At 53.6% G+C, this 19,424-nt stretch overlaps 1 protein-coding gene across 7 annotated transcripts in view; it reads right to left on the bottom strand.

Annotated features, from left to right (window-relative positions):
• RTKN (rhotekin) overlaps nucleotides 1-19,424 on the bottom strand; it is a 570,155-nt gene that overhangs the window by 312,199 nt on the left and 238,532 nt on the right. The window contains exon 1 of one of the 7 annotated variants that reach the window (XM_086964370.1): nucleotides 9,914-10,289. The exons of 4 other annotated variants lie outside the window; for them this stretch is intronic. In XM_086964370.1, the coding sequence (XP_086820496.1) occupies nucleotides 9,914-10,090 (177 nt within the window). In that variant the 5' untranslated portion in view covers nucleotides 10,091-10,289. Of the gene's footprint in view, nucleotides 1-9,913; nucleotides 10,290-19,424 lie in introns of those variants that run through there. 2 more of the 7 variants (XM_086964372.1, XM_086964363.1) reach the window with 2 other exon arrangements.

The following is a 19,424-nucleotide window of genomic DNA, read 5'->3' as shown; positions in this document are numbered from 1 at the left end:
TATGCAGTGCTATGATATGGTATGCAACAACTCACACCTCCAAGTATACTGTGCAATGATATGATATGCATCCTCCTCAAGCCTCCAAGTATAGTATACAGTGCTATGATATGGTATGCACCTGCCTCACGCCACCAAGTATACTGTGCTATCATATGGAATGCGCCCGCCTCACGCCTCCAGGCATACTGTGCTATGATATGGTACGCACTTGTCTGTCACCTCCAGGTATGCTGTGCTATGATATGGTATGCGCCTGTCTCACACCTCCAGGTATACTGTGCAATGATAAAGTATGCCTCTACCTCACGCCTCCAGGTATACTGTGCTATGCTATGGTATGAGTCCGCCTCACGCCTTAGGGTATACAGTGCTATGATATGGTACGCTCTTGCCTCACACCTCCAAGTATAGTGTGCTGTGGTATGGTTTGCATCTGCCTTACACCTCCAGGTATACTGTGCTATGATAAAGTATGCATCTACCTCACGCCTCCAGGAATACTGTGCTATGCTATGGTATGTGTCCGCCTTAGGGTATACAGTGCTATGATATGGTATGCATCTGCCTCACACCTCCAAGTATAGTATACTGTGCTATCATATGATATGCGTCCGCCTCACACCTACAGGTATACTGTGCTATCATATGGTACGCGCTTGCCTCACACCTCCAAGTATAGTGTGCTGTGGTATGGTTTGCATCTGCCTCACTCCTCCAGGTATACTGTGCTGTGATATAGTATGCCTCTACCTCTCGCCTCCAGGTATACTGTGCTGTGCTATGGTATGGGTCCGCCTCATGCCTCCAGGCATACTGTGCTGTGATATGGCATGAACCAGCCTCACAACTCCAAGTATCCTGTGCTATATGTTATGCACCCCCCTCACGCCTCCAAGTATACTGTGCTATGATATGCTATGTGTCAGCCTCACACCTCCAGGTATACTGTGTTGTGATGTTATGCGACTGCCTCGCACCTCCAGGTATGCTATGTTATGGTATGCACTTGCCTCACGCCTCCAAGTATACTGTGCTATGTTATGGTATGCGCCTGTCTCACACCTCCAGGTATACTCTGCTTTGATATGGTATGTGCCTGCCTCACACCTCCAGGTATACTGTGCTATGATATGGTATGCCTCTACCTCACGCCTCCTGGTATCGGTGCTATGCTATGGTATGTGTCCGCCTCACACCTCGGGTATGCAGTGCTATGATACGGTATGCACCTGCCTCACACCATCAAGTATACAGTGCTATGATATGGTATGCACCCGCTTCACACCTCCAGGTATACTGTGCAATGCTATGGTATGCCCCCGCCTCACACTTCCAAGTATAGTATACAGTGCTATCATATGGTTTGTGTCCACCTCACATCTACAGGTATACTGTGCTATCATATGGTACGCGCTTGTCTCACACCTTCAAGTATAGCGTGCTGTGGTATGGTTTGCATCTGCCTCACTCCTCCAGGTATACTGTGCTATGATATGTCAGACAGCAGGCTGGCAGCTTCAGTTTGAATGTGTTGTGCTATGTTGTGCTGTCACACATGCTGTAATATGCTATTATTTTGTCACACATAATACGTTATGTTATGTTGTACTCTCATATATGATATGTTATGCTTTGTTATGCTATTTTCTGCTATCACACATGATATGGTATGCTATGTTGTGCTGTGTTATCACACATGTTATGTTGTGCTGTCACCCATGGTATGCTATTCTATTATGTACTGTCACACATGCAGCATTATGCTATCACGTATGCTACGTTATGCTACATTGTGTTCTCACATATATGTTATGCTTTGTTATGCTATGTTCTGCTGTCACGCAAGCTTTGTTATCCTGTTATGCTGTGTCATCACACGTTATGTTGTGCTGTCACAACTGCTATGTTGTCCTGTTATGCTGTGTTATCACACGTTATGTTGTGCTGTCACAATTGCTATGTTCTGCTTTATGCTATGTTGTACTCTCACATATATGTTATGCTTTGTATTGCTATGTTCTGCTGTCAATCATCCTCGTTATGCTATCACGCATGCTACGTCATACTAAGTTATGCTCTCACATAAGATATGTTATGTTGCGCTGTCACACATGGCATGTTGTGCTATGTTGGGCTATCATTCATGCTATATTATGCTATGCTATGTTGTACTGTCATACATGCTATATTATGCTGTGTTGTGCTATCATACATGCTATATTATGCTATGTTGTGCTGTCATTCATGCTATATTATGCTATGCTATGTTGTACTGTCATACATGCTATATTATCGAGAAGGGCACTTCATTCATTCCTGTCACCTCTACTAACCTCTTGGAACTCGAGGTTAGCACATTCAAGCTCACCAGGAAACTCAGACTCCGTCATTTCTTTGACAATGTTTTACCACCAACTCCCAAACCTAAGACAGACGAACTACTGGGATTACGACCCTCCAGTACTTTTCAAGCGCCTTGCAGCCACAAAAGCATCGATTTATTCGAGAATCTCGTTCGCAACGATCTATCCAAACTCAATCTCACAAAAAAAACTAAACATCAGAACCTCACCAAGAAAGACCGTGACACCCTTAAATCACTTGCCAACAATGAAGCGATCAGATGTATCAAAGCTGACAAGGGTGGCGCCCTAGTCATCTTAGATTCCTCATTGTACATCCAACGACTACACGAGCACATACAAGACAACTCTATTTACATGCAATTGGATAATAACCCAACGCGGGAATTTCATAAGACTCTACAAAACATCGTCAGTAGAGCACATCGGAACGCAATCATTGAAGATCGTACCAAAAACTATCTTCTACTCGAATTTCCAAGAAGTCCTACTATCCACATGAGTCCTAAAATTCACAAAAATCTTCATAACCCACCATTCAGAACGATCGTTTCCACCCGTGGGTCCATTCATGAACCCACAGGAAAATTCATAGACAAATACCTGCAACCGCTTGTCACCAAATCAAAAAGCCACATTAAAGATACGACAGATTTCTTGCTTAAACTTTCTACCATGCAATTCCAAGACCATGAATCATACATCCTCTGCACTGCAGACGTCAACTCCTTATACACTTCCATACCCCATTCAGGGGGTATCGACGCCATTGAAGCAGCTCTTCTGAACAGCACCATTGATCCACCGCTACAATCTTTCCTTTTGGAATTAATGACTTACACCTTATACCACAGCTATTTTGAAAACGAAAATAAATGGTACTTACAGCTATCCGGGATGGCAATGGGAAATTGTGCCGCGCCCACTTATGCTAATATTTACATGGACAATTTTGAACTATCACACATCTACTCTAATCAAATTTTCCAAGATAACATGAAAATGTACGTTCGATACATCGATGATCTTTTCCTAGTATGGAAAAATACCAAAGAGTCACTCCATGATGCCTTAATGGAATTGAACACAAAAGACGACAGAATCCAACTGACGTGGGAAATCAGTGACACACAAATTTCATTTCTAGACGTTAATGTCACCATCAACCCTCATGAATTCATCACGGACCTATATAGGAAACCCACGGACCGCAACAACACCCTCCACTATTCGAGCTTCCACCAGGGATCCCTTAAAAAACACATGCCATTCTCACAAATGCTGCGTGTTAAACGCATTGTCTCAGATGACAACACTACATTGTACGCATGAAAGAAATGCATGAACGTTTCCTTCAGAGAGGGTATCCAGAAACCATTCTCACAGAGGCAGAATCTAGAGTGTCCAAAATCTCCAGACATGAAAGTCTCACCAAAAGACCCAAAGATGATGCTCAACGCATTGTTCTTGTTTTGAAATTTTCTACTTCAAGCACCATGTACAAGAGGATCATCCTCAAACATTGGCCAATCCTCCAAATGGACCCAGACTTTCGGGACATTTTTAATCAACCACCAGTGTTCGCTTACTCTAGGAGTAAAAATATTCAAGAGATTCTTTCTACAGCTTCTGCTGTCCCAACTAAATACAAAGGCACTCAGCCATGTCTCAACTGCAGCCATTGCCATAACATAATCAAAGGCAATATCATCAGACACCCCATGAAAGGTCATCCCATCAGACTTTCAGTCAACGCCACCTGTGACACTTCGAACCTCATCTATGCTCTAAAATGTCCCTGCGGGAAGCTATATATCGGTAAAACCAAACGCAAGATGAAGATACGTTTGAACGAACATAAATCAAACATAAGATTGAAACTTGACAAATCCAACATAGCCACACATTTCACTGAAGCAAGACACACCATCGCTCAACTCCAATTCATCATCCTTGAAACTGTCACCAAAAAAGAAGGCATCAACATGAACAAATTTCTTCTTCAAAGAGAACTAGAATGGATTTATCGTCTTCAGACCATCAAACCTCATGGTCTTAATGATCGCATTGAATTTAGCTGTTATCTTTAAATTAAACCATTATTGTTGTAAACTTATTTCTCCTATTATGCATTGTTCCCCGTTACTCTCTTTATATTGCACACCTTTCTAATATGGCCGCCACAGTCCCCACTCTACCCCTCATCGGTTTCCACACCCTCCCGTCTCAGTCTTTCTTCACTTTCCATTTCTTTCACACTGGTGTATTTACTCCACGCAGCCATGCACTTCAGACGCTCCAGCTTTCCAGAAGTAGTGAGTCTCACTACTTGCGTTAAGAAGTAAGTTTTAGTTAGCACCGCCCGTGCTCACTCTTCCCCGCGACCCTACTCCTTCACAGCCAGTTACCCTTGTCACGCGCTGACGCCATCCGGTTAGCCTTCACTTTCCTCACCATCCCATTTTATCTCTGGCCCCCACCATTGATCGGCACTTTAACGCTTAATACCCAGCTCCCGTTTTACTCCTGTTCCCTCACGGTACTTTGTCTTCTCTCTAGCGCTCCTTGAAAAAGGGCCACCGGCCCGAAATGCATCGGAGGCGTTCCCCACGCATCAGCGCTACTTCACCTGTGTAATGTTAACATTCCTGATATGATTGAAATATCGATGGATTGAACTTTATTCGAAGAAATTAAAAACTTTCAAATGAACTTTGAATCATTGTTTTGAACTCCTACGTTGTGCCTCCAATAGGGGATGTATCTGCATCACGGTGCATACACTACTTCGCGCTGTCACACATGGCATGTTGTGCTATGTTGGGCTATCATTCATGCTATATTATGCTATGCTATGTTGTACTGTCATACATGCTATATTATGCTGTGTTGTGCTATCGTACATGCTATATTATGCTATGTTGTGCTGTCATTCATGCTATATTATGCTATGCTATGTTGTACTGTCATACATGCTATATTATGCTGTGTTGTGCTATCATACATGCTATATTATGCTGTGTTGTGCTGTCATACATGCTATATTATGCTGTGTTGTGCTGTCGCACATGCTACACAGTGTGCTCTCACAAATTATATGCAATGCTACATTCTGCTGTCACAAATGCTATGTGCTGCTGTTCACACATGCAATGTTGTGCGATTATGTGCTGTCGCACATGCTATGCTGTGCTTTCACATATGATGTAGTATGATATATTATATTATGTAATGCCACGTTCACCTGTGACTCATTCTATGGTATGCTATCGAACATGCTATGCTATACTATGTTGGGCTCTGACATACGATATGTAATGCTACGTTCTGCTGTTGCACATGCTATGTTATGCCATGTTGTGCTGTAACGCATGCTATGTTAGGCGTGTTCTGCTATCACACATGCTACGTTATGCTATGTTGTGCTCTCACATATGATATTTTATTCTTTCACACTTGCAATGTTATTCTATGTTGTGCTGTGTTGTGCTATCACACATTCTATGCTATACTATGTTGTGCTCTCACATACGATATGTAATGCTACGTTCTGCTGTTGCACATGCTATGTTATGCCATGTTGTACTGTAACGCATGCTATGTTAGGCACGTTCTGCTATCACGCATGCTACCTTATACTATGTTGTGCTCTCACGTACGATATGTTATGCTGTGTTGTGCTATGTTGTGCTGTGTTGTGCTGTCACACATGGTATGTTATGCTATCATATGCTGTGTTGTGCTACCTCATGCCATGTTGTGCTGTAACACACACTATGTTATGCTATATTGTGCTATAACACATGCTATGTTCTGCTGTGTTCTGCTGTGTTGTGCTACCTGACACCATGTTGTGCTGTGTTGCCCTGTCACACATGCTATGTTATGCTGTGTTGTGCTGTCACAGATGCTATGTTATGCTTCATTCATTTATTGTCTTACCTGACGCCATGTTGCGCTGTGCTGTGCAGTCACACGTGCTATGTTATGCTGTGCTGTGCTACCTGACACCATGTTGTTCTGTGTTGTGCTTTCACACATGCTATGTTATGTGTGCTGTGCTACCTCACAGCATGTTGTGCTGTGTTCTGCTGTCACACATGCTATGGTATGCTATGTTGCACTGTCACACGTGCTATGTTATGCCATGGTATGCTATGCTGCGCTGTGTTGCGCTATCACACGTGCTGTGCTATTTTATGCTGTGTTATGCTATGTTATGCTATGTTGCGCTGTCACACATGTTATGTTATGCTATGTTATGCTATGTTGCGCTGTGTTGCGCTGTAACACATGCTATGTTATGCTGTGTTGCGCTGTCACACATGCTATGTTATGCTATGTTATGCTATGTTGCGCTGTCACACATGTTATGTTATGCTATGTTGCGCTGTGTTGCGATGTAACACATGCTATGTTATGCTGTGTTGCGGTGTCACACATGCTATGTTATGCTATGTTATGCTATGTTTCGCTGTGTTGCGCTGTCACACATGCTATGTTATGCTATGTTATGCTATGTTTCGCTGTGTTGCGCTGTCACACATGCTATGTTATGCTATGTTATGCTATGTTGCGCTGTCACACATGCTATGTTATGCTATGTTATGCTATGTTGCTCTGTGTTCTGCTGTCACACATGCTATGTTATGCTATGTTGTGCTGTGTTGCCCTATAAAACTTGCTATGTTATGCTGTGTTCTGCTGTCACACGTGCTATGTTATGCTATGTTATGCTGTGTTGCGCTGTCACACATGCTATGTTATGCTATGTTATGCTGTGTTGCGCTGTCAGACATGCTATGTTATGCTATGTTTCGCTGTGTTGCGCTGTCACACGTGCTATGTTATGCTATGTTTCGCTGTGTTGCGCTGTCACACATGGCATGTTGTGCTATGTTGGGCTATCATTCATGCTATATTATGCTATGTTGTGCTGTCATTCATGCTATATTATGCTATGCTATGTTGCACTGTCATACATGCTATATTATGCTGTGTTGTGCTATCATACATGCTATATTATGCTGTGTTGTGCTGTCATACATGCTATATTATGCTGTGTTGTGCTGTCGCACATGCTACACAGTGTGCTCTCACAAATTATATGCAATGCTACATTCTGCTGTCACAAATGCTATGTGCTGCTGTTCACACATGCAATGTTGTGTGATTATGTGCTGTCGCACATGCTATGCTGTGCTTTCACATATGATGTAGTAAGATATATTATATTATGTAATGCCACGTTCACCTGTGACTCATTCTATGGTATGCTATCGAACATGCTATGCTATACTATGTTGGGCTCTGACATACGATATATAATGCTACGTTCTGCTGTTGCACATGCTATGTTATGCCATGTTGTGCTGTAACGCATGCTATGTTAGGCGCGTTCTATCACACATGCTACGTTATGCTATGTTGTGCTCTCACATATGATATTTTATTCTTTCACACTTGCAATGTTATTCTATGTTGTGCTGTGTTGTGCTATCACACATGCTATGCTATACTATGTTGTGCTCTCACATACGATATGTAATGCTACGTTCTGCTGTTGCACATGCTATGTTATGCCATGTTGTACTGTAACGCATGCTATGTTAGGCACGTTCTGCTATCACGCATGCTACCTTATACTATGTTGTGCTCTCACGTACGATATGTTATGCTGTGTTGTGCTATGTTGTGCTGTGTTGTGCTGTCACACATGGTATGTTATGCTATCATATGCTGTGTTGTGCTACCTCACGCCATGTTGTGCTGTAACACACACTATGTTATGCTATATTGTGCTATAACACATGCTATGTTCTGCTGTGTTCTGCTGTGTTGTGCTACCTGACACCATGTTGTGCTGTGTTGCCCTGTCACACATGCTATGTTATGCTGTGTTGTGCTGTCACAGATGCTATGTTATGCTTCATTCATTTATTGTCTTACCTGACGCCATGTTGTGCTGTGCTGTGCAGTCACACATGCTATGTTATGCTGTGCTGTGCTACCTGACACCATGTTGTTCTGTGTTGTGCTTTCACACATGCTATGTTATGTGTGCTGTGCTACCTCACAGCATGTTGTGCTGTGTTCTGCTGTCACACATGCTATGGTATGCTATGTTGCGCTGTCACACGTGCTATGTTATGCCATGGTATGCTATGCTGCGCTGTGTTGCACTATCACACGTGCTGTGCTATTTTATGCTGTGTTATGCTATGTTATGCTATGTTGCGCTGTCACACATGTTATGTTATGCTATGTTATGCTATGTTGCGCTGTGTTGCGCTGTAACACATGCTATGTTATGCTGTGTTGCGCTGTCACACATGCTATGTTATGCTATGTTATGCTATGTTGCGCTGTCACACATGTTATGTTATGCTATGTTATGCTATGTTGCGCTGTGTTGCGCTGTAACACATGCTATGTTATGCTGTGTTGCGCTGTCACACATGCTATGTTATGCTATGTTATGCTATGTTTCGCTGTGTTGCGCTGTCACACATGCTATGTTATGCTATGTTAGGCTATGTTTCGCTGTGTTGCGCTGTCACACATGCTATGTTATGCTATGTTATGCTATGTTGCGCTGTCACACATGTTATGTTATGCTATGTTATGCTATGTTGCTCTGTGTTCTGTTGTCACACATGCTATGTTATGCTATGTTGTGCTGTGTTGCCCTATAAAACTTGCTATGTTATGCTGTGTTCTGCTGTCACACGTGCTATGTTATGCTATGTTATGCTGTGTTGCGCTGTCACACATGCTATGTTATGCTATGTTATGCTGTGTTGCGCTGTCACACATGCTATGTTATGCTATGTTTCGCTGTGTTGCGCTGTCACACGTGCTATGTTATGCTATGTTTCGCTGTGTTGCGCTGTCACACGAGCTATGTTATGCTATGTTGCGCTGTGTTGCGCTGTCACACATGCTATGTTATGCTATGTTGCGCTGTGTTGCGCTGTCACACATGCTATGTTATGCTATGATTCGCTGTGTTGCGCTGTCACACGTGCTATGTTATGCTATGTTTCGCTGTGTTGCGCTGTCACACGAGCTATGTTATGCTATGTTGCGCTGTCACACGTGCTATGTTATGCTATGTTATGCTATGCTGCGCTGTCACACGTGCTATGTTATGCTATGTTATGCTATGTTGCTCTGTGTTCTGCTGTCACACATGCTATGTTATGCTATGTTGTGCTGTGTTGCCCTATAAAACTTGCTATGTTATGCTGTGTTCTGCTGTCACACGTGCTATGTTATGCTATGTTGTGCTGTGTTACGATGTCACACATGCTATGTAATGCTATGTTGCGCTGTCACACATGCTATGTTATGCTATGGTGCGCTGTGTTGCTTGTTGTCACACGTGCTATGGTATGCTGTGTTCTGCTATGGTGCGCTGTGTTGCTTGTTGTCACACGTGCTATGGTATGCTGTGTTCTGCTACCTCGCGCCATGTTGCGCTGCGTTGCACTGTCACGCACGCCGCGTCACGCACACGCCTCCACCTCACGCGCAGCAGGCCTCACCTCCAGGCTGAGCGCGATCTGCCGGATGTACATCATGTTGAGGTCCTCCAGAATCCACAGCTTGTCCTCCATGTCCAGCAGTCTGTCCGCGCCCACGCCCTGGTGCCACGAGTCCATCTGTCCTGGGCAGGCCTGGCGGCCTTCAGTGCCACACGCGGTGCCCCGGGTCCTGGGCATGGGTGTCCAGGCGCGCCTCACCCCCTGAAACAGGGCAACCTGTGAGCACCCATTGCTGGCAGGAGGGCGGAGACATGTGGGTGGGAGGCAGGGGGTGCCGGGGGGGGGGTGGAGGGGCCTCTGTGCAGGGAGAAGGGAAGTGCCCAGGGAGGTGCCGCTCAGTAGGGCAGATGGGTGTCCAGTGAGCAGGGGGGGGGGGGGGCTCTACGCAGGGCAGGTGCTGTGCAGGGTGCAAGGAGTCTCTGTCCGCAGGGCGCAGAAGTGTCCAGGGAGTTCCTGTGTTCAGGGCGCAGAAGTGTCCAGCGGACAGAGATGTGTCCAGGGTGGTGCCTCTGGGCAGGGCAGAGGGTTACCCAGGGAGCAGGTGCTGTCCAGGGAGCAGGGAAGGGAGGTCTCCTGTGAGTTCCTGTGTTCAGGGCGCAGAGGTCTCCTGTGAGTGAGTTCCTGTGTTCAGGGCGCAGAGGTCTCCTGTCGGTCCCTGTGTTCAGGGCGCAGAGGTCTCCTGTGAGTTCCTGTGTTCAGGGCGCAGAGGTCTCCAGGTCTCCTGTGAGTCCCTGTGTTCAGGGCGCAGAGGTCTCCTGTGAGTTCCTGTGTTCAGGGCGCAGAGGTCTCCAGGTCTCCTGTGAGTTCCTGTGTTCAGGGCGCAGAGGTCTCCTGTGAGTTCCTGTGTTCAGGGCGCAGAGATCTTCTGTGATTTCCTGTGTTCAGGGCGCAGAGGTCTCCTGTGAGTTCCTGTGTTCAGGGCGCAGAGGTCTCCTGTGAGTCTCTGTGCGCAGGGCGCAGAGGTCTCCTGAGAGTTCCTGTGTTCAGGGCGCAGAGGTCTCCTGTGAGTTCCTGTGTTCAGGGCGCAGAGGTCTCCTGTGAGTTCCTGTGTTCAGGGCGCAGAGGTCTCCTGTGAGTTCCTGTGTTCAGGGCGCAGAGGTCTCCTGTGAGTCCCTGTGTTCCGGGCGCAGAGGTGCCCAGCGGGCAGAGATGCGTCCAGGGAGATGCCTCTGCGCAGCGCAGACAGGTGCCACCAGAAGGGGGCTCTCGTGAAGGTCAGCGTGCGTGAACCTAGGGCCCCCCGCACGCACCTCACGCCCTGGGCGCACCAGCTACAGAGGAGCCGAGATGCACGAGTGAAACCCCCGCAGCGAGGGGCCGCCCCCTTGAGCGCACGTCAAGGGCGAGGCCCCTCCTGAAACATCCCACAGAAATGAATAGTCCCCTTATGCAGCACACTTCAGGGGGTGCCGCCCCCTCCTTATATAACGCGCGCGCCGGCTCCAGACGGCAGATGTTTCCGGCACTCGGTGCCTTTTCCTCTACAGAGAAGTTTCCAAGTTTGGCCGGATTCGGGCTCGAGTTCTGGAGGACCTGAGGGGAGAGGAAGGGGGCACCCTGGGGGCTGAGGAGAAAGGAAGGGGGCAGAAAGAGACCCCTGGAGGGGCTGAGGAGAAAGGAAGGGGCAGAAAGAGATCCCTGGGGGCCGTGGAGCAAGAGAAGGGGCAGGAAAAGGTCCCTGGAGAGGCTGTGGAGAAAGGAAGGGGCCGGAAGAGGACCCTGGGGGCTGAGGAGAAAGGAAGGGGGCAGAAAGAGGCCCATTGGGTTGAGGAGAAAGGAAGGGTGCAGAAAGAGGCCCCTGGGGCTGAGGAGAAAGGAAGGGGCAGGAACTGTCCCTGGTGGGTCTGAGGAGAAAGGAAGGGGGCAGGAAGAGGCCCCTGGGGGCTGTGGAGAGAGGAAGGGGCAGAAAGAGGCCCCTGGAGAGGGCTGTAGAGAAAGGAAGGGGCAGGAAGAGGCCCCTGGAGGAGGCTGTGGCGAAAGGAAGGGGCAGGAAGAGGCCCATGGAGGGGCTGTGGAGAAAGGATGGGGCAGGTAAAGATCCCTGGAGGGGCTGTGGAGAAAGGAAGGGGCAGGAAGAGATCCCTAGGGGCTGAGGAGAAAGGAAGGACAGGAAGAGATCCCTGGGGGCTGAGGAGAAAGGAATGGGGCAGAAAGAGGCCCCTGGGGCTGAGGAGAAAGGGAGGGGCAGGAAGAGATCCCTAGGGGCTGAGGAGAAAGGAAGGGGCAGGAAGAGATCCATGGGGGGTGGGGGGGGGGGCTGAGGAGAAAGGAAGGGGCAGGAAGAGATCCCTGGAGGGGCTGAGGAGAAAGGAAGGGGCAGAAAAAGATCCCTGGGGGCTGAGGAGAAAGGAAGGGGCAGGAAGAGATCCCTGGAGGGGCTGAGGAGAAAGGAAGGGAACAGGAGCTGTCCCAGGAGGGGCTGTGGAGTCAGGAAGTGGGTTGGAAGTCAGAGGTTCCTGGAGGGGCTGTGGAGACAGAACGGAGACTGGAAGGGAGGCCCCTGAAGAAGGTGCGGAGTCAGGAAAGAGGCTGGAGGGGAGGCCCGGAGGAGGTGGACTTAAAGTGCGGTCACAGGGTCACTCTGCCCCCGGAGCTGCCCACTGGCCTTGGCGCTCAGGGCGGTGGCACCGCGTGGCTGTGCCAATCCCGGGATGCCTCTCTGGTTGGCATCAAGCTGGTGCTTTCCACAACCCCACCGTTGGCAGCCGCTCCAGCAGACCCCCAGGGGCCCCCAGAACTGTTGAGGCTCATGGGCCCAGGAGTCTGATCATATCAACAGGGCCAACAGTTTTAGTTTTAGTAGGAAAGGGACGAGAGTCCAGCGGCCAGGCCGGACCCCACAGCCACTCGCCAGTCACTTCTCTGCAGCTGCACTCCAGACTCCTCTCTGGAAGATCAGACTCCGGCTCATCCTGCTCTGCCTCAGACGGAAGTTCTCTCTGTCGCCAGACTTCTACTTCCTGTCTGTGGCCAGACACCAGCCCCTTCTTTGTAGCCAGACCTCGGTTACTTCTCTTCAGCCAGACACCAGCTCCCTCTGTAGTCAGACATCGGCTCCTTCTCAGTAGCCAGACTCCTGGCCCCTCTCCTGCCAGGGTCTCCAGCCCTCTCTCTCTGTAGCCACAGCTCAGCTCCCCCTCTCCACAGCACTCACTGCCCCCTCTGCAGCCACAGCCCAGCTCTCTCTCTCCACAGCACTCACTGCCCCCTCTGCAGCCACAGCTCAGCTCCCCCTCTCCACAGCACTCACTGCCCCCTCTGCAGCCACAGCCCAGCTCCCCCTCTCCACAGCACTCACTGCCCCCTCTGCAGCCACAGCCCAGCTCTCCCTCTCCACAGCACTCACTGCCCCCTCTGCAGCCACAGCTCAGCTCCCCCTCTCCACATCACTCACTGCCCCCTCTGCAGCCACAGCTCAGCTCTCGCTCTGCACAGCACTCACTGCCCCCTCTGCAGCCACAGCTCGGCTCTCGCTCTCCACAGCACTCACTGCCCCCTCTGCAGCCACAGCTCAGCTCCCCCTCTCCACAGCACTCACTGCCCCCTCTGCAGCCACAGCTCAGCTCCCCCTCTCCACAGCACTCACTGCCCCCTCTGCAGCCACAGCTCAGCTCTCGCTCTCCACAGCACTCACTGCCCCCTCTGCAGCCACAGCTCAGCTCTCGCTCCCCACAACACTCACTGCCCCCTCTGCAGCCACAGCTCAGCTCTCCCTCTCCACAGCACTCACTTCCCCCTCTGCAGCCACAGCTCAGCTCTCCCTCTCCACAGCACTCACTGCCCCCTCTGCAGCCAGAGCTCAGCCCCCCCTCTCCACAGCACTCACTGCCCCCTCTGCAGCCACAGCTCAGCTCCCCCTCGCCACAGCACTCACTGCCCCCTCTGCAGCCACAGCTCAGCTCCCCCTCTCCACAGCACTCACTGCCCCCTCTGCAGCCACAGCTCAGCTCCCCCTCTCCAAAACACTCACTGCCCCCTCTGCAGCCAGAGCTCAGCTCCCCCTCTCCACAGCACTCACTGCCCCCTCTGCAGCCACAGCTCAGCTCCCCCTCTCCACAGCACTCACTGCCCCCTCTGCAGCCAGAGCCCAGCTCCCTCTCTCCACAGCACTCACTGCCCCCTCTGCAGCCACAGCTCAGCTCCCCCTCTCCACAGCACTCACTGTCCCCTCTGCAGCCACAGCTCAGCTCTCGCTCTCCACAGCACTCACTGCCCCTCTGCAGCCACAGCTCGGCTCTCGCTCTCCACAGCACTCACTGTCCCCTCTGCAGCCACAGCTCAGGTCCCCCTCTCCACAGCACTCACTGCCCCCTCTGCAGCCACAGCTCAGCTCCCCCTCTCCACAGCGCTCACTGCCCCCTCTGCAGCCAGAGCCCAGCTCTCTCTCTCCACAGCACTCACTGCCCCCTCTGCAGCCACAGCTCAGCTCCCCCTCTCCAAAACACTCACTGCCCCCTCTGCAGCCAGAGCTCAGCTCCCCCTCTCCACAGCACTCACTGCCCCCTCTGCAGCCACAGCTCAGCTCCCCCTCTCCACAGCACTCACTGCCCCCTCTGCAGCCAGTGCCCAGCTCCCTCTCTCCACAGCACTCACTGCCCCCTCTGCAGCCACAGCTCAGCTCTCTCTCTCCACAGCACTCACTGCCCCCTCTGCAGCCACAGCCCAGCTCTCTCTCTCCACAGCACTCACTGCCCCCTCTGCAGCCAGAGCTCAGCTCCCCCTCTCCACAGCACTCACTGCCCCCTCTGCAGCCACAGCCCAGCTCCCCCTCTCCACAGCACTCACTGCCCCCTCTGCAGCCACAGCTCAGCTCTCCCTCTCCACAGCACTCATTGCCCCCTCTGCAGCCACAGCTCAGCTCCCCCTCTCCACATCACTCACTGCCCCCTCTGCAGCCACAGCTCAGCTCTCGCTCTGCACAGCACTCACTGCCCCCTCTGCAGCCACAGCTCAGCTCCCCATCTCCACAGCACTCACTGCCCCCTCTGCAGCCAGAGCTCAGCCCCCCTCTCCACAGCACTCACTGCCCCCTCTGCAGCCACAGCTCAGCTCCCCCTCGCCACAGCACTCACTGCCCCCTCTGCAGCCACAGCTCAGCTCCCCCTCTCCACAGCACTCACTGCCCCCTCTGCAGCCACAGCTCAGCTCCCCCTCTCCAAAACACTCACTGCCCCCTCTGCAGCCAGAGCTCAGCTCCCCCTCTCCATAGCACTCACTGCCCCCTCTGTAGCCACAGCTCAGCTCCCCCTCTCCACAGCACTCACTGCCCCCTCTGCAGCCAGAGCCCAGCTCCCTCTCTCCACAGCACTCACTGCCCCCTCTGCAGCCACAGCTCAGCCCCCCCTCTCCACAGCACTCACTGTCCCCTCTGCAGCCACAGCTCAGCTCTCGCTCTCCACAGCACTCACTGCCCCCTCTGAAGCCACAGCTCGGCTCTCGCTCTCCACAGCACTCACTGCCCCCTCTGCAGCCACAGCTCAGCTCCCCCTCTCCACAGCACTCACTGCCCCCTCTGCAGCCACAGCTCAGCTCCCCCTCTCCACAGCGCTCACTGCCCCCTCTGCAGCCAGAGCCCAGCTCTCTCTCTCCACAGCACTCACTGCCCCCTCTGCAGCCACAGCTCAGCTCCCCCTCTCCAAAACACTCACTGCCCCCTCTGCAGCCAGAGCTCAGCTCCCCCTCTCCACAGCACTCACTGCCCCCTCTGCAGCCACAGCTCAGCTCCCCCTCTCCACAGCACTCACTGCCCCCTCTGCAGCCAGAGCCCAGCTCTCCCTCTCCACAGCACTCACTGCCCCCTCTGCAGCCACAGCTCAGCTCCCCCTCTCCACAGCACTCACTGTCCCCTCTGCAGCCACAGCTCAGCTCTCGCTCTCCACAGCACTCACTGCCCCCTCTGCAGCCACAGCTCGGCTCTCGCTCTCCACAGCACTCACTGCCCCCTCTGCAGCCACAGCTCAGCTCCCCCTCTCCACAGCACTCACTGCCCCCTCTGCAGCCACAGCTCAGCTCCCCCTCTCCACATCACTCACTGCCCCCTCTGCAGCCACAGCTCAGCTCTCGCTCTGCACAGCACTCACTGCCCCCTCTGCAGCCACAGCTCAGCTCCCCATCTCCACAGCACTCACTGCCCCCTCTGCAGCCAGAGCTCAGCCCCCCTCTCCACAGCACTCACTGCCCCCTCTGCAGCCACAGCTCAGCTCCCCATCTCCACAGCACTCACTGCCCCCTCTGCAGCCAGAGCTCAGCCCCCCTCTCCACAGCACTCACTGCCCCCTCTGCAGCCACAGCTCAGCTCCCCCTCGCCACAGCACTCACTGCCCCCTCTGCAGCCACAGCTCAGCTCCCCCTCTCCACAGCACTCACTGCCCCCTCTGCAGCCACAGCTCAGCTCCCCCTCTCCAAAACACTCACTGCCCCCTCTGCAGCCAGAGCTCAGCTCCCCCTCTCCACAGCACTCACTGCCCCCTCTGTAGCCACAGCTCAGCTCCCCCTCTCCACAGCACTCACTGCCCCCTCTGCAGCCAGAGCCCAGCTCCCTCTCTCCACAGCACTCACTGCCCCCTCTGCAGCCACAGCTCAGCTCCCCCTCTCCACAGCACTCACTGTCCCCTCTGCAGCCACAGCTCAGCTCTCGCTCTCCACAGCACTCACTGCCCCCTCTGCAGCCACAGCTCGGCTCTCGCTCTCCACAGCACTCACTGCCCCCTCTGCAGCCACAGCTCAGCTCCCCCTCTCCACAGCACTCACTGCCCCCTCTGCAGCCACAGCTCAGCTCCCCCTCTCCACAGCGCTCACTGCCCCCTCTGCAGCCAGAGCCCAGCTCTCTCTCTCCACAGCACTCACTGCCCCCTCTGCAGCCACAGCTCAGCTCCCCCTCTCCAAAACACTCACTGCCCCCTCTGCAGCCAGAGCTCAGCTCCCCCTCTCCACAGCACTCACTGCCCCCTCTGCAGCCACAGCTCAGCTCCCCCTCTCCACAGCACTCACTGCCCCCTCTGCAGCCAGAGCCCAGCTCCCCCTCTCCACAGCACTCACTGCCCCCTCTGCAGCCACAGCTCAGCTCCCCCTCTCCACAGCACTCACTGTCCCCTCTGCAGCCACAGCCCAGCTCTCGCTCTCCACAGCACTCACTGCCCCCTCTGCAGCCACAGCTCGGCTCTCGCTCTCCACAGCACTCACTGCCCCCTCTGCAGCCACAGCTCAGCTCCCCCTCTCCACAGCACTCACTGCCCCCTCTGCAGCCACAGCTCAGCTCCCCCTCTCCACAGCACTCACTGCCCCCTCTGCAGCCACAGCTCAGCTCTCGCTCTCCACAGCACTCACTGCCCCCTCTGCAGCCACAGCTCAGCTCTCGCTCCCCACAACACTCACTGCCCCCTCTGCAGCCACAGCTCAGCTCTCCCTCTCCACAGCACTCATTTCCCCCTCTGCAGCCACAGCTCAGCTCTCCCTCTCCACAGCACTCACTGCCCCCTCTGCAGCCAGAGCTCAGCTCTCTCTCTCCACAGCACTCACTGCCCCCTCTGCAGCCACAGCTCAGCTCCTCCTCTCCACAGCACTCACTGCCCCCTCTGCAGCCCGAGCTCAGCTCCCCCTCTCCACAGCACTCACTGCCCCCTCTGCAGCCACAGCCCAGCTCCCCCTCTCCACAGCACCCACTGCCCCCTCTGCAGCCACAGCTCAGCTCTCCCTCTCCACAGCACTCATTGCCCCCTCTGCAGCCACAGCTCAGCTCTCGCTCTGCACAGCACTCACTGCCCCCTCTGCAGCCACAGCTCAGCTCTCTCTCTCAACAGCACTCACTGCCCCCTCTGCAGCCACAGCTCAGCTCTCCCTCTCCACAGCACTCACTGCCCCCTCTGCAGCCACAGCTCAGCTCTCGCTCTGCACAGCGCTCACTGCCCCCTCTGCAGCCACAGCTCATCTCTCTCTCTCCACAGCGCTCACTGCCCCCTCTGCAGCCACAGCCCAGCTCTCGCTCTCCACAGCACACACTGCCCCCTCTGCAGCCACAGCTCAGCTCCCCCTCTCCACAGCACTCGCTGCCCCCTCTGCAGCCACAGCTCAGCTCTCGCTCTGCACAGCACTCACTGCCCCCTCTGCAGCCACAGCTCAGCTCTCTCTCTCAACAGCACTCACTGCCCCCTCTGCAGCCACAGCTCAGCTCCCCCTCTCCACAGCACTCACTGCCCCCTCTGCAGCCACAGCTCAGCTCTCGCTCTGCACAGCACTCACTGCCCCCTCTGCAGCCACAGCTCAGCTCTCGCTCTCCACAGCACTCACTGCCCCCTCTGCAGCCAGAGCTCAGCTCTCTCTCTCCACAGCACTCACTGCCCCCTCTGCAGCCACAGCTCAGATCCCCTCTCCACAGCACTCACTGCCCCCTCTGCAGCCACAGCTCAGCTCTCGCTCTGCACAGCACTCACTGCCCCCTCTGCAGCCACAGCTCAGCTCTCGCTCTCCACAGCACTCACTGCCCCCTCTGCAGCCATAGCTCGGCTCTCGCTCTCCACAGCACTCACTGCCCCCTCTGCAGCCACAGCTCAGCTCTCGCTCTCCACAGCACTCACTGCCCCCTCTGCAGCCACAGCTCAGCTCTCCCTCTCCAAAACACTCACTGCCCCCTCTGCAGCCACAGCTCAGCTCCCCCTCTCCACAGCACTCACTGCCCCCTCTGCAGCCAGAGCTCAGCTCCCCCTCTCCACAGCACTCACTGCCCCCCTCTGCAGCCACAGCTCAGCTCCCCTCTCCACAGCACTCACTGCCCCCTCTGCAGCCACAGCTCAGCTCTCCCTCTCCACAGCACTCACTGCCCCCTCTGCAGCCACAGCTCAGCTCCCCCTCTCCACAGCACTCACTGCCCCCTCTGCAGCCACAGCTCAGCTCTCCCTCTCCAAAACACTCACTGCCCCCTCTGCAGCCACAGCTCAGCTCCCCCTCTCCACAGCACTCACTGCCCCCTCTGCAGCCACAGCTCAGCTCCCCCTCTCCACAGCACTCACTGCCCCCTCTGCAGCCAGAGCCCAGCTCCCTCTCTCCACAGCACTCACTGCCCCCTCTGCAGCCACAGCTCAGCTCTCCCTCTCCACAGCACTCACTGCCCCCTCTGCAGCCAGAGCTCAGCTCCCCCTCTCCACAGCACTCACTGCCCCCTCTGCAGCCAGAGCTCAGCTCTCGCTCTGCACAGCACTCACTGCCCCCTCTGCAGCCACAGCTCAGCTCTCGCTCTGCACAGCGCTCACTGCCCCCTCTGCAGCCAGAGCTCAGCTCCCTCTCTCCACAGCACTCACTGCCCCCTCTGCAGCCACAGCTCAGCTCTCCCTCTCCACAGCACTCACTGCCCCCTCTGCAGCCAGAGCTCAGCTCCCCCTCTCCACAGCACTCACTGCCCCCTCTGCAGCCAGAGCTCAGCTCTCGCTCTGCACAGCACTCACTGCCCCCTCTGCAGCCACAGCTCAGCTCTCCCTCTCCACAGCACTCACTGCCCCCTCTGCAGCCAGAGCTCAGC

The sequence above is a fragment of the Lissotriton vulgaris genome, chromosome 3_2, assembly GCF_964263255.1.
Source record: "Lissotriton vulgaris chromosome 3_2, aLisVul1.2, whole genome shotgun sequence".
Classification (NCBI taxonomy): Eukaryota; Metazoa; Chordata; class Amphibia; order Caudata; family Salamandridae; genus Lissotriton; species Lissotriton vulgaris.
The sequence above is the reverse complement of the archived record's forward strand: the minus strand, read 5'-3'. Positions and strand labels throughout refer to the sequence as shown.